The sequence below is a fragment of the Pyrgilauda ruficollis genome, unplaced genomic scaffold, assembly GCF_017590135.1.
Source record: "Pyrgilauda ruficollis isolate IOZ18807 unplaced genomic scaffold, ASM1759013v1 scaffold3, whole genome shotgun sequence".
In the NCBI taxonomy this organism is placed as follows: domain Eukaryota; kingdom Metazoa; phylum Chordata; class Aves; order Passeriformes; family Passeridae; genus Pyrgilauda; species Pyrgilauda ruficollis.
The window spans coordinates 10,181,063-10,196,050 of record NW_024524377.1 but is presented as its reverse complement, the minus strand read 5'-3'; the positions used below and the strand labels follow the sequence as shown (position 1 = coordinate 10,196,050).

Genomic DNA, 14,988 nt, shown 5'->3' with positions numbered 1-14,988 from the left:
CCTCTTTTGTGAAAGGTCTTTTGAGGTGTGAAGGTTGGGGTGTTTTTTTAGAACTGACATGAGATAGTAAGCTATGAATTTAAAATAGAAGTGTGATGTTTTTATGAACATGATCTCTATTCCATCACTAAAAATAAGTGATGTATTTTACTGCTTTGCACTCTTACGTGGCATTTTTAGTGGGAAAACAGAATATCAAACCACAAAGACCAACAAAGCCAGGAGATCAGCATCCTTTGAAAGAAGGCCTAGCAAGAGATATTCAAGACGAACCCTGCAAATGAAAGGTAAAAGAACTTCCATTCTGGGAAGTATAATCCAATGTGAGAATCAGTTAATCATCTTTAAAATTTCTGAGTGGGAATTCTCCTGTGGCTGTTTGCCCTTCTCTTGAATTTTCAAAATTAGGTTTTATTTGACTTAGTTAAGAGACCTCATGTATTTATCAGAACAAGCTTGTGTCCAAACCAGCTTGCCCATGAAAATTACACCGTAGGTCTTGATATGAAGATGGAAAACTTGGACCCAGGAAACAGCAATATATTAATTCGGGTATTTTAAATTTATGAATTGAGTTAAAAATGTTTGTCATTGAGATTTTTTTCGTTGTTGTTGGGAGCTGCCCTTTGTTGTCATGATCTGACAGCAGCTGATACGTTGTTTCTGACTCCCACTCTTGCATAGGTCAGGTGTGACAGCCATGTTTGCCTTCAGATACTTGCTTAAATCTGGCTTTGGTTTGCTCTTCAGATTTTTTATTTTATTTTTCGATTTAGATTTTGTTTTTCACGCGTTATACATGAGATCTGTGCAACTTTTGCTCTTTTGGTTCAACTTTTGCTCTTTTGGTTGCCTACTTTTAGGCAGTGCTAGGCTATTTTTATTAATCACATAATCAATATTTAACTGATAACCTAATTATAAATTAGATTTTAATAAATGTTTTATATTTTTGCAGCATACACTGCTAAACTGGAAGAAACAAGGTAAGATGCATTCCAGTGTTTCAATTTCTGTCTTTGATGTTTGGCACCTGTACTTGAGCACGTGTCTGCAGAAGGAGGATATAGTGTTGGACTCTTAATTGTAGTTTTGCTGTGGATATTGTTTGCTTTACATAAAAGTTATGTTCACAGCAACTTCTGAGTTGCTGTCACACAGACAATTTTGCCAGACTTGCTTACTAGCTGGCAAAGCAGTTTGTTTATTACTAGCTATGATTCTTGCTGGATGTGAGCTGTAGTTCATGTGCTGCCATGTAAAGAGATCAGGTCAGAGTTTGTGAGGAGGTCTTCTGTCTGAAGTCTGCCTGCTCCAGCTGTGTGACTGAAATAGCTCATTCAGTGAAGGTCAAAGACAGGGAAAAGACAGTAAAATGAATATTTTTGAAATAAGTTGATGGGTTTATATTCTGTATTACACTTGTATTTATTTTCATGCATGATCAACATTGAAAGGGAAGCCTTTTGGTTCTTTATTTCTCTGCCAAAAGTCTTCCTGGATGTGTAAGTTTATACTTGCTGTTGCAATGTAAATTACTCATATGTATCTGAATCATATAATTTTCATACCCTTCCTTAAGGAAAGAGAGGAAACCAGGTTAAAAGGAACTGCCTGGTAGTGAAGAAACTTAGGTCACTCAGTTCTGGTTTCTGTCCTTTGCCTTAATAACTTGTGAACAAGTCAATGATCAGTTGCAACCAAATAATTTTTTAAAAAGTAGATATTCACAGATATTAAGCACCATGGTGAGCACTGCGGAATGTCAAAATAACATTTCAGAACAACCGATTTAATGCAGCCCAACATTTTCTGTCTGTAGTAGCAGGCCTGGTTCTTGCACGAGAGCGGGAGAAGTCTGGAAGTGTGGGGACAAGGCTGCAGTGTAACTTCCTCTATTGTTTTTTCTTTCTCTACAAAGGGAAAGTACTCTGCAAAACTGGGTGTCATTGAGATCCTCTGCATGTAAAATGTGGCTCTTTGATTGTGCTCTTGTCACACTGTGTTGTCGTGCCCTTCTCCGAGTTTCAGGTTGCTTAGGTCATTCTGAGAGTGGGAAGAGAAACTTCATGTGCAGTTTCTCCTCCTGATAAGGCTGCGGTCTCCTGATCTGCATTTAGGTGTGGCACTGTTGTGTCTCCACAGCAAGCTATGCCATTTCTGAAACTCTACACTCCAGTGTTGCTAATTGAAATGCATCATGAAAGATGTATGTTGTTTCCTTCTTTTGTGTTAACCCAGCACAGGAGAATGTGCTAGTCAGAAGGAATTCCTTAATATTTCTGAAAATTCTGTGGTAGCCTCCACATTCTCTCAATAGAGAAAGGGTGAAGGGGGAAACAGGCAAGAAACATCTTGTTCAGTGTTGACATAATGGTGTTTTAAATAAAACAATTCTTAAGAGTCACTGAAGTAAATACAGAAATCTATTTGAATTGTCAGCTTGCCAGGTTGGATAGCTGTTGTCTGGACCATAAATCAGAAAATTAACAGGTTGTAAGAGATGGGAACCTTTTTTAAAAGGCTAGAAGGCTGGGGAAAATGTTTGCTTTGCATGAAATCTATAATGCATACTTACTGCTTTTAAGTCTCTCAGAAATGTGAAATGTCTCTTGCAGGTTCAGAAATCATCAAGAATAGGGATATGGGTCTTATTTAATTCATCAAATATAGTAAATATTTAACAACATAAAATTATTATTAATGCCATGCCGAGTTGCTGTGCATGTAAATTTCAGTAGCTGCTTTTGAGTCCGTTAAAGGTTGTATGCAGAAGAAACTGTAATTTTTCTGAAAAACTCTTGTGATGTGAAACGTCAAATCAGGAGGGTTCTACTTATGGAAAAAACATAAAATCTACAGCATGTAGGTGAGCTTTTCACAATGTCACATTTTGCTGGGTGTTTTAACTAAAAATACATAATTTTTGCTTTAGAAGTGCCACATCTTCCTGCTGAATCAGCAAGACTTTAAAAACCAAACTTGTTTAGGAAAGGAAGAGTTAAAAATGGATGAGTTGCAGATAAGCTACAGCTTGGACAAAGAGAAAATAACTTGATACCCTTTGTGACAAGCAATTAATACTTTGGAAATATCTTAGATTCTGTTTCTTTCTGAAAGTCCTTACAGTTCTACCAGCCTGCAAAAGCAGTTTGTTGATCTGATACAGTTTTAAATTCTTCTTGTCTTTCAGTGCTGCAAACAATGCTGTTATCAGCCAAACTAATGGATCACAAGTAAGGACTCTCATTCTTTCTAAAGGCAATTTTCATGTGTCTCAACAGATTTGAAGATTTTGTTATTTGTTCTTGAAATCCAGTGATTGACCAATTGAATGTTACAGTTAACTATTAACTGTCTACAGTGCTGGAAAAGACTAGGCATAGATATCCAGTGCTAGGGAAGTAAGGGAAGAAAATGGCCTTGCTTTAGCTTTGTGCTTAAGAAGAAGTGTTGATATGTTTTGTTCACTTTACTTCATCACTTCATTAATGTGTGTATAACAACTTGTCTATATTCTGTCTCTAAAGAGCTGGAATGCAAAGCCAAGCCTACCTGTCCTAACAGCGGTTCCTTCTGCACCAGTCTTAGTGGAAATAGAAAACCTCCCAAGGAGCCCAGGAGCCAGCCAGCAAGATAAGAAGTGGTACGTTAAGCTTTGCTGGGAAATGAATTCTGATTACTTATGCATGATTCAAGTAGCTTTTGCTTTATCTGTACTTAAATAAGCTGCCATCCTTGTATCTCTGATGTAAGTTGACAGTCAAGTTAGGGATGATGCAGCTGATTTCTTCCTGTGAATTGTGTGTGGAGAGGTGAGGACAACAGCCTTAGTCACTGCCAACCAAAAGAAAATTTCTTCAGGCTGGAGGAATTAAGGAGGAGTAGCATTTTCAAGTCTTGGAGAGAGTTGGGTCCTTCTCATTTGCTATAAGCTTGTAACCCTTTGCTTGGTATCATGGGGTCCAAGGACTTCACCTTGATCTTTAGATAATACAGAACCTTGTAAACTGGTATCCTTGTGGATTATCTTTTGAGCCTTCTGAAATAGACAAGCTGACTTTTCTCATGAGCTTGTGTAGAATGGGAGCTTGAGGAAAATGACACAAGCTGAAGATAAGAGCTTTGATTTCATGTAATCAGAATATTTGTTTTATGGATTAGATACATCTCAAAATGAAGTGGATTTGTTTGAAGATAGATAAATGTACATGTTATTTATCTCTTCTTAAACTAATTCTATATTGCAAAGCTATTTTCACACCAAAACTGGCATATATCAACCCAGTACTTGTGCACAGGTCATCTTAACTTCTTTGGCTTCTCATGCCCAGGGCTCCTCCAAGAAAGGAAATTGTGGCTTCTGCCAGACTCATGAGGAGCAGTTGTGGTGGATTGGAGTGACACCAAAGCTCTTATCCTAAGCAGTTTCAGCCCTCAAGAGTTCTCCCATTGTCAGGCATATGAATCTGCTTTGCTTCAGTATCTCTTACAAGTCAATGGTGCCTGTTTCTAACAGTGCTGTGACAAATGTACTTCAATTTTGTTAATTGTATTAATTTAAAAGACTTCTAATGCTATCAATTTTGAATGATAAAGGGGATGGTAATTCTGCTTTGAGTTGCATTTTATTGACATTTCAATCAGAACATATGATGATAAATGCTGTTTTTCTTTCTTTTGCCCTTGATTTATCTAGTATCTGAAATCTGTGCTTGTCTGTGGTGGGATCCTGTTGATCGCTCGATTCCTTCCATGGTGGTGGGTGAAAGGTGGTGGCATCTTTATTCTTCAGCATTCTCAATATGGTTATATTTTTATTCTTTTGGCCTAACTGCAAGATGAGTGCTAGTCACCTGTATTTCCTTTGGTGGAAATGTTTGACTTGGCTCCAGACCAGCTCTTCTTGGGTACCTGATTTGTGCTAATGTTCCTGCTCATGTTTGCAAGGCTGCTGTTGCTTACTGAAATCCTGCTGCTTTGGTTCTGAAGCAGAGAGGGCTCTATAGCCACTCAGTTTTGGGTTTGTTATGCCTGTTTTTAGGATTGAGAGCTTGAGCCTGTCTGTCTTAACATTGTCCAGGAATCTCAGCTTACATGCCAGCTGCTGCAGGATGTGGTGTTTGTATAGAAGAGTGGGAGTGAATGCAAAATACACCTGCATGTAACTCAAAACAGTGTGTCCTAAAGAAAACAGGCTTCTTGGCAACTGATGCATTTTAATTGAGAGTGCAGTGCTTCTACTGTGTCTGTGTTACATTTCTTTGAGACATTGCTAGTGAAAGTAGTTGTCTTCTGGTTTTACTGTGTTCACTGGAAACAGTACTGCCTGTGATAAAGGGCAAATCCAGCTGTAGGAAAAAGACAACAGTTTGGAGCTGAGTCAGGAATTGAGCTGCATTCTGGTTTCCTAGATGGCAAGTGGGGTTAGGTTAATGGAATTGCCAGAGCATACATATTTATTGCAGGGGGCTGTGACTTGGCTATTGTGCCTGCAAGGGTGTCTCGGTGCTGCTAACAAGATCTCCTTTGAACTGCTACTGTCTTTAATTGGCCTGTTTTCTGCATGAATTATCTTTGCTTTCTGTCAGAAAAATAGTCTTCTTTTAGAGAGAGCTTGCCAAAGATTATTGAGAACACAAAAATCTTCTGGACTGTGGGTTTTGTAGATAGTTAGATTGAAGGGGTTTAGAAGTAAGGTTCTGACCTCCTGGGTTTTGGCACTCTGCTTGGCAGATGCCTCTATTGGCTACCTTGCAGTTTAGATCCCTTCCTAATGTCAATGTTTCCTTTAATTTAAAAAGTTAGTGCTGCAGCTGCCAACAGCAGTTTTGCCAGAAATTGTAGAAAGTACTTTGCCAGATGCAAAGGATTTTATTATTTCTGGGTTTATGGTTTTGTTTAGTTTTTTTTTTTTTACTTCATTCTTGTAAAATTGTCAGTACAGGAAAGCTGTACTGGTCTGCAGGATCTGAAAATGGTCTGGAATATTAGTTGTGTGTCTGGAAAACCTAAAACATGATCAGTGTCTTTCTAAGTTTAGTCTTTCCCCAGTAAGTTCTTTTTTTGCTTAGTTAGTACAGCAGACAGATGTAATATTTATTTCCTTACTATGAGATAAGTAGGGGAGTTGGGGTTTTTTTTGCTAGTAGATGTAGCTTTCCCTTAACCACATCCATGAGAGAAATGGTAAAATAAAGGAATGAACTGTTGGGGATTGGAGCCCTCAGTATTCATGGGTCACTTCCTCAGTGTATTTCACAAAAACCAAAATTCTGAATTTACACATGGGTGATCTTTGTATGAATCCTGCTTCTTTTCTAAAGGAGGACTATCCCCAAATGTTAATCATTTACCACTGTTGTGAATCCTGCATGCTTTTCTGCTTGCCTGCCTTAACACGTGTGATCTTCCAACTCATCTGTCTGCTTGGCTGTTCTGGAACATGAGAAGGTGGAATTTGAGCTGAAGGCCGTCTGACCCCTCTATGTGAACAGCAACAATCCTTCCACTTTGTTTAGATTTGGCTCATTAAATCGAATCTTTTACATTAAACTGAAGGAGTACTTTTGATTTAGAAATTTCCTTACTTGAGTAGTTTGTGAAGTGCTTTTTTCCAAGCACTTTTTTGATATATGACTGTACCTTTTATCAGCCTCTCCTAAAACACACTGGTGAAGAACTCTAGTGCTACACAGGCAACAGTTAACAGATCATTGTCCATTTTTCAAGTATTTTAAAATTTGGCTGTTTTGCATTAATTGCTTATCCCTGCTGCTGTTTGGGAGATGTTTGTGCCTAAAGCCTTACAGTTTCCTAGCTAGGAGCTCCTACATAATAGTATTTTTCAAAAGACTGAATAAAGTAATGAGTGTTCTCCCTTGCACCTCTTTCTAGCTTTTGGAGGACTTCATACTAACTGTGGCAAAGAGTGGCCGTAACTGTGCACAGCATTTCTGTGGGTTTGATTTTGGGAACTCTAAATTTAAAATTTAGAAGCCATTATGCTTCCATATGCAAAATTAGAAAGTGAGGTCTTAGTTTGTGTTTTGACCTTTTATAAAATATTTCTTTTCCAGCTAAATTTTTATGCTAATGCAAGTTATAGCTGCAGGCAACTTCTTCAATAGTATTAATCCCTTAGTCACCTAAATTGTGGATGATTTGTTTGCTTTGCTGTTTGCTCCTGCACAGTAATGTTCATTTTTTCTGCGCATCTGTTTTCTTCTCCTTTTTTTTTAAAATTTGCTTTAGAATCTGCACTTTTCTGTCACTTTTAAAACTAGTATTGCTGTAGATGTTTGCTTCAGGTGTACATTTCGAGCTGCCACTTAAACTTGTTTTCTGCAAATAAAAGTGCTGTATACTTGAGGTCTGTTCCTTGTTCACATTATTTTCTCCCATCTGTAAAATGCACACGATTCTTGCTTAGTTCTGTGCAGTGTTTTAAAATATGAAGTGCTCTACATTTGGGAAGTGTAAGCAACATATACATGAGAGAGCTTGTCAATTCAGACTTGTACAGAAACGTGCACGATGCTGTGCAGAAAGGCATTTATTTGGCAGTGTCATCATGTGCAGAGAAGGGTTTATTTGGCAGTGTCATCATGTGCACGTGTACTTGCACACCTCTTTCCTCCAGTATTCGCCTTCCAGGAATGCTCCTTTTCCTTGTCTTTTCGCATCAATCTTCTTGCCCTCGCCTTTGCTTTACTTTTCCACCCTCCTCCCCCTCCGTGCCCGCTGACTAATTTTCCCCCTCCCGCTCCCCACCGCTCCAGGCCCCCCGACGCCGCCGGCCGCTGTCAGCGTGGTGGAGCCGCGTGGGAGGCGTGGGCCCCGCCGAGGAGCGCCACGGACGGACCGAGCCCCGCGTTCGTCCACGAGCGCAACGCCAGGAACGCGGGGCTGCACGGCGCTGCCTGCGCTCTGCAGGCCACCATGACCACGCTGTGACCCGTGGGCCTGCCACGAGCAGCTCGGGACTGCTTCCCGCCAGAGGCTGGGAAATCACCTCCTGAGCTCCCTCTGGGATAAGGACAACGGACCCGGAGCATATAGAGAGGCAGAAGCTTTTATTACAAAGGCTCTGCAGATTGTGCTGTTGGTAGTGAGTCTTTAAAGAAAAATGATACATAGACCGGAAGCCACACATCACTCTTACTTTAAAAACAATATATATCTGTCTATGTATGCATATAGATAGATATATTTTTTAAATTGTGTTAAAGAATTTCTTAATGACCGAAAGATCCATTTTTTTTAGCTGGGTTTGAGAGCCATGTAGGAAGCCACGTTTATTATAAAACTATGTATGTGACTAGTGGGTTATATTATGGGTTCAAAAATCTAGGAGAAGTATAGGATGTAACTGGCCCTCCTTTTGAACCGTGATCATGTAAAAATATCTAAGATACATGGTTGATCTGAAAGCCAACCCTTTTTTTTCTCACTAAGACCTGAGAAATATTGTTTGGAAATGGAATAGAATTATTTTCAAATTTTTAAGAATAAATTTAACAAACTATCAAAAAGCCAAAGAGTAATTTTTTTAAAATTATTTTTTGCTTTTTACAAATTTTTCTTTCATTTTTGCTGTACTGGTCCAGTTGAAAAGAAACAGAAAGATTTCCTGACAAACACCAGTCCTACCATATGATTCACAAGGTTAATTGTTAAGTCAGAGGTTAAGACTCCAGCTTCATGGGTCATTGGTATTCTTGGGGGCCTTTAACAACATGAAACCGTTACCCTTGAACACGCTGTGTTTTCTTGTGTTTTCTGACGTTTGTTGCTTTTAAATTGCAATATTCTTTTCCTATTAGGAAAAAAAAGGAGGAAAATGGTAACAGAGGGCTTTTAAAGTTAATTTATATGTAGCTTTTAGGATAAAGGAGTTATTTGAATGATTTTCAAATTATTTCACGATGTTTCAAATTGCCACAGAGCCCAGAAATAAAAAACCATTATTTTCAGATATCCAGACCTGAAGAACCAAGAAGTAAGTGTCAGCCAGGATGTAACTTAAGATATTTTAACCTGAGATATTTTGGCCTCCTCACCCCCACATTTTGGCCTCCTTTCCCCCACATTTGATGGGGGAAAGAGTTTGCTAATGAAATGTGAGCCTCTAGTTTACAACACGGCTTAAATAAAAAAGTGTGAGCAAGCTGTAAACTAAGGATCTGTGACGCCTACCAAGCTAATTGGAATCATCTCCTGTGCTCTTTTTAGTTTCAGGTTTGGAATGGTGGATGTTGTAAACTTCTGGAGTGAAGCAAACCCATTTGTTTCTTTCTTATTTATAAAGTTGCATGAGAATATGCAAATGAAAATAAGTTGTTTACAGTATCGTAAAATGTCTGTGTAGTTGAGGGAGAAAAAAACAAAATTGCTCACACCACTTGTAACTGAGAGCTTTTTCAGTCATGTTATACATTGAATGCTGTGTGGTACATATTTATACCAATATATGTGTCAGGCAAAAAGAAGGGTAATGCATTAAGCTACTCTCTTAACTGTGTGAGCTCCCTGAGCATGAAATGACTTATTAATGGGTTGACGAACTTTTACATGCATTACAACCCTTCATTATTCCTATATTCATAATTATTTATTTAGCTTGGACTCTTGGTATCTTTTATCAGCATTTTCCAGAGACTTATTTCTTAAAGTATGATGATAGAAGTTGATTTGAAGACATAAAGCCCAGCACTTATTACTATGCAAAGTTCAAAATATCCCTTTGTATGTGGGTAAATGCAGGTTTGCAGAAGTCTAATGCCTGTTCAGTTCCTGAGTACTGGGAGCTGACTGTGGTAGAAGCCCTGCTTTTCCTGGGAAGCCTTGGACAATTTCCCTTATGGATGGTGTGCCAGTTCATCAGTATTTTATAAGAGGTGTCAGAAATTCTGTGCAGTGATTCAAGTTTTTTGTGCTTTTTGCATTCATGGTTGGGCCATTTATGAAGCCTGCCTGCAAATCTTCCTGCTGATGCTCTGAAGAGTCTGGGAGGCTTCAAAGGTTTTGCTGCTCTTTGGAGAACTCATGCCTGCAAATTCCAGTGGCTGAGGGTCTCCCAAATATGACTTTCCTCTGATTGACTGCCTATCTCAGGTGGCTCAGGAGGTGTTTCAGTGGGTCTGAAGGCAAGATGGGGTCAATTCCTACTTGAATCTTGACTTAGGAGGCTTCCTTGAGTTTATCTAAAACTAATTTCCCTGAGGCCCTGTTGCAATGTGGGGTGAAGCTGCAGGGACTCACTCCGGTTGTGCTGTCTCAACCAGGTCTCCATCCCAGGGCGCAAATGGCAGTAAGGTTTCTTAAAAATTTTGACCATCTCAATGTAAGTAGTACACAGCTTTTGGGTAGTGCTCAGCTTTTGGAGCACACTAGACACTGAATGTGCTGTTTTAAGTATGTTGCCAGATGTCAAGACTGCCCTTTTCTGTAGTAGGCAAGTTTTTGAATCAACTCTTTTGTCTGTCTAGTAAATGATACTGTATAGTCATGAGGAGGAAAAGTCTAGTGCAATTATCCTAGCAATTAAGGAATAAATTTTTCATTCATTTTCTCTTACAATACTTAGAAAAGCAGTGAGAAATTCAAGCACAAGAAGTGTTACTGGTGCTCTGCATCGCCTCTCTGACGTGGAGCTCATAGCAGCTTATACCAAGTTAATTCAAACTGTCATGGTGTCAGCAACTGCATGCTGTAGGTAAAATCTGAACTTCTTAAAATGGTGGTCATATTGGACACTACTTACAGAAAATTGCCAGAAAATAGGAAAAAAATTGTTGTCTCTATGTGAAGATTATAAAACATTTTGACTCATGTATCAGCAAAGTAAGGTATGGGATTCAGTCTCACTTTCCTTGTTACCTTAATTGGAAGAGCATCTCTTCCAGTCTCTTAGTTCTAACAATTAAATCTCTGTATCCATCATTCCCTCTCTGCAATATACAGTGGTGCAGAGAGAGGCTGCACAGGAAGTTGGAAAATTTTCCCTATTACTTGTTTTGCTAGTAGCTTCTTATTCCACTGCTTTAAGAGAATCAAGCCAGTGGCCTCAATTTGCCTCACAGCAATTAATTGACTTAAAATGATTTGTACATTATTAGCACTAGAACAGTAATATCCTGTAATCTGATTCAGAGGAATATATTTAACATTGAAAGAATTCTTTGTGTGCTTGAGCTGGAGGGGAAGGAGTTTTTTCCTGCAGCCTCTGTAGTGACAATAGGGAATTGCTTTCAGGTTCCAGAGGCTGGAGGGGGGCATGAGGCACTAACCTGGTAGTGGTAAGGGAGAAGCTGGTCTAAACTGTCAAGTCGAAAATGTTTCTTGTCTGTGCTTAAGGGTAGGTTCTGTTCTGCTGTGGTGGGTATAGGCTTGATATCACTGTTCTCATATTTGGGACAGGACTTGCAAAGGGATTGACAGATTTTTCTTCTTAAATCAATATTGCAGCCAAACTGTGGGAGTGATTGTTGATTGAACTGGGCAGCAGTAAAGCTGCAGTTGTGTGCACAGGCTGTCTGATGAACCATTGTATTGTGCAGCAGTGGTTTCTGTGTTTGCTGTTAGGATAGCTTCAGCTGTTCCTAAGCTTTAGAGCCTGACTGCTTTCTCAGCATAAACATCATAATATCATTTTTGTTTTGTAATAGTTTTTCCTTGTTCATTGAATATAGAGCTTATAGGGCAAAATTAAAAGGAGACGTTTCCATCAAAAACCAAGAGAGGTGAAACAAATGATCCTGACAGGGTACAGAGTACATGCTGTGGTTCACTTAAAACACTGACTGCTAAGGTTTCTTTCATGGCTCTGCTTAAGTTAACAAAACTGAAACTGGTTCCAGGTATGCCTGACCATAAGTGTCAGGGCAGTCCTGTGCAGTGCACCCTTCTGCCCTCTGTTCTGCTTACCAGTGTTGGGTGAAGTGCTGCACAAACAGCTTTTTGTGACACCAACTTCCCTCCCTCTAACTTTTCTTTTTCTCTTGTAAAAATCCTAAATGGTACTTTAAGTTTGTTAGAAAAACTTCAGGTGTTTGTTCCAAAGAGTGTATTTCATGGATAAAAATTTCCCTTCTCTCTTCAATTTTTCCACTGCTATCTGATGACACAGCAGGCAACATGGACCTCTTCTGTTATGAAGGCTCTTATACAGATATGAAATGTTCCCTTTTTTGTGTTCCATAAGCTTGCTGAAAACCAATGTGTGTTAGTAACCTGAAACAGTTTTTCTAGATTGTGGCTGGTCAGCAGAAGACAGCTTGAAAAAAGAGATTGCATGTGTTAAAGCTCTTTTTTGTTACAGAAAGAGTGGTAACGTGATTGTGCATCTCTCTGCCCATCTTTCTGCCCTTGCAGCATACCTCTTGTTGATTTGCTAGACAGCACAGACTTGCCAGAAACTTGTGTGGATGATGCTGTGGGCCATCCAGTTGTTGGCTTGGCAACAGGAGATTCAGAAGACGTTGTTAGTTGCCCTCCTCCTGGCACAAAGGAAACTGCTGCAGACAAAGCAGACTCTGATCGTAAGCAAACTGACAGATTTTTCCGTATTATGATGTGTGAGATCAAGATTAAATAATAGGTTGATATGAGAGTGTTTCCTTACGAAAAATGTGGAATTGTTTTAGGAAGCTCCCTTAGATGATATGCATAAGGACAATTTTACCTATTACTGGAACAACAAGGACAGAGATACAAGAGAAAAGTCAGTTCTTCATTGGATGTGACTTTGTCCACATATACAGTGAAGTGCAACCATCTAAACAATTAACTCTGCTTGCTCACTGTGGGGATGGCTGGATAAATGAGCTGCCAGGAGTGCAGAGTGCTGTCATTTGGTGCACACAGTCTGCAGGTTGGAAATTTGCACTGAAGCTTGAGCAAGTAGATTCCCCCATCCCTGTGCTTTTTTGCACGACTTCAAAATTATGTAATTAGTATTCAGGAATAAAGCAAGTTACAAGTCAAATAACTCCACGGTAACATTAGGAAGATGATACCTTTTTTATCTTTTTCAGCATTTGAAGACACATTCCTAAAACTGAAACAGCTGGAGACAGAGCGCAGCAGCCCCGTGCCGAGTGAGCGTCCCAATGTGAACATAAATGTACAGGTAACTTCATTCCCCTGCTACGTCCTGGGTTTTCTTCAGATCCTTCTGAAAAGTCTTCCTCTTGCCTTGCTCTGTTTGCGAGACTGCTAAGACGATGAGTGAGTAATACTGGGGGATAGCAAAGGTAATAACAAATGCTGTATGATATATAAACCTGTGTGTGACAAGGCAGTGAGATAAAGATGGGGGCAGAGGTGCATGTGTGCAGACTTGCAGCCTGGTGAGGTTTTCTAAAATCAGTGGGAGTAAGAGGCATAAATGCTTGAAATGTTTGTCAGTTGTCTTTATCTCTGTAGGTTAGTACCTGCATGGTGTTGAGTAGTTCACCCTCTTTTTGGAAGGGCTGAGCTGCTTTCCTGGCATTTTTCAATTCCAAGAAGGTTGTTCTGACGTTTTGTTTTCAGTCAAGTTTGCTGATGATCTGTCCCTCCTGTTAAGTAGCCAGTTTGTACCTGCTCTCTGATGTAGGTGTTAATGCTCTGTGTTTACACAAAGAGGAGTGATGTGGTTTGATTTACTGCTCTCAACTCCCTCTGAACAAGTCAGGCTGCACTTCACAGGCAGCTGAGCCAAAGTACAAGCCTGAGTGCCCTGAACGGGGTGAAGGCTCTCTTCTCCCTCCTTCCTCTTCACTCTTTCTTCCCCAGCTTCCCCCTCTCCTCTCTCACCACCAAGAATCATTTCAGGTTTCAGTGCAAACTGGCAAACAATTTTTTTCCTGCCTTTGTTTTGAACTTTTTGTTGAGGTGCTGGGTTTCTTTAGGTTTTTAGCTTGCTCTTGAAGTTGGTAAATAGTGAGTTAAAGAGGTTCAAGGAAGGGGTCAGAGAAATGCCAGGGCCATAGTGTAAATTACTAGTGTTGCTAGAAGGGATTGAGAGAGAGAATCCTCCCTTACAACAGCAGTGAACTTTGATAGATTCACTGGTTATCAAACAGCTGCCCCCAGACAGAATATTCTTCTGGGTTTTTTTCATGAGCTTTAAAACATAAAATTTAGTTCTCCTTTACTCTGCTTTCTCTGATGCAAAAGCTTTGGGAGTTTTTTGTGTTTTGAGCAAGCAGAGAGAGTGAACACCTGGCAATGTTATCTCTGTTTAGGCTATCCTCCCTTGCAGGGAGGCCCGAGGATTTATGTAACTTTGAGTGAAGCAGCTATGATTTTTCTTGCTCCCTCAATAGTAACAGGAACCAGGTGCCAGGAGAGGTGTTTAGCAGTGTGTGTTTGAGCTAAGCCCACTCCTAAGCATTTGTTTTCCACCTCCATGTGAGAGGAGGCTGCTGCTGTGGGTGGTGCTGCAGGCTGCTTGGCTCATGTCCCCTTTAAGGGCTGCTGTCAGGGCTGCCTGGTGCACCTCTCTGCTTGGTGAGTGCATTACAAAGATTACCAGGTCTCTAAGAAGATTAGTCAGTAGACTGTAGGTCCTGTTAGGCTGAAACACCGCCTCTACATAAACTAAAGCAAATGAACACAATTGATTTAAGAATATTTTAGCCTGTTGAGCTCCACTTTAGTTCAGACAGAGAGGGGAAAGACATTTAATTGGTTCATTGAAAAGAATGGCCTGAACCTGTTTCAGATGTTTTTAAATCATGGCTGATTTATAATAAGCAAGCTAAGATTCCTGTAATGAGCTAATCTAACAAACAGCTGCCAATACAGAACAGTCACAGTCATCCAGCTGCTGTCACATAAGGTGCCGAGAAACTTCAGAGGTTATAGATACTGGGAGGACAGTAATCTGATTAGAGAGCAAGAACATTTGCATAACAGAGAATTATGGATCAACAGTAGGCCAGTAGGTGGTAAAACACAGTTCAGCTTTCAAGAAGGAAGTGCAAATTATATTAGGAAAAT

At 39.8% G+C, this 14,988-nt stretch overlaps 1 protein-coding gene across 3 annotated transcripts in view; it reads left to right on the top strand.

The window, feature by feature from the left end:
- EPB41L5 (erythrocyte membrane protein band 4.1 like 5) overlaps positions 1 to 14,988 on the top strand; it is a 51,395-nt gene that overhangs the window by 26,046 nt on the left and 10,361 nt on the right. For all 3 annotated transcript variants that reach the window (XM_041473040.1, XM_041473042.1, XM_041473039.1), the window contains exons 13-18: positions 181 to 287; positions 959 to 986; positions 3,194 to 3,236; positions 3,531 to 3,646; positions 12,376 to 12,542; positions 13,038 to 13,132. In XM_041473040.1, coding sequence (XP_041328974.1) covers positions 181 to 287; positions 959 to 986; positions 3,194 to 3,236; positions 3,531 to 3,646; positions 12,376 to 12,542; positions 13,038 to 13,132 — 556 coding nt within the window. The remainder of the gene's footprint in view (positions 1 to 180; positions 288 to 958; positions 987 to 3,193; positions 3,237 to 3,530; positions 3,647 to 12,375; positions 12,543 to 13,037; positions 13,133 to 14,988) is intronic.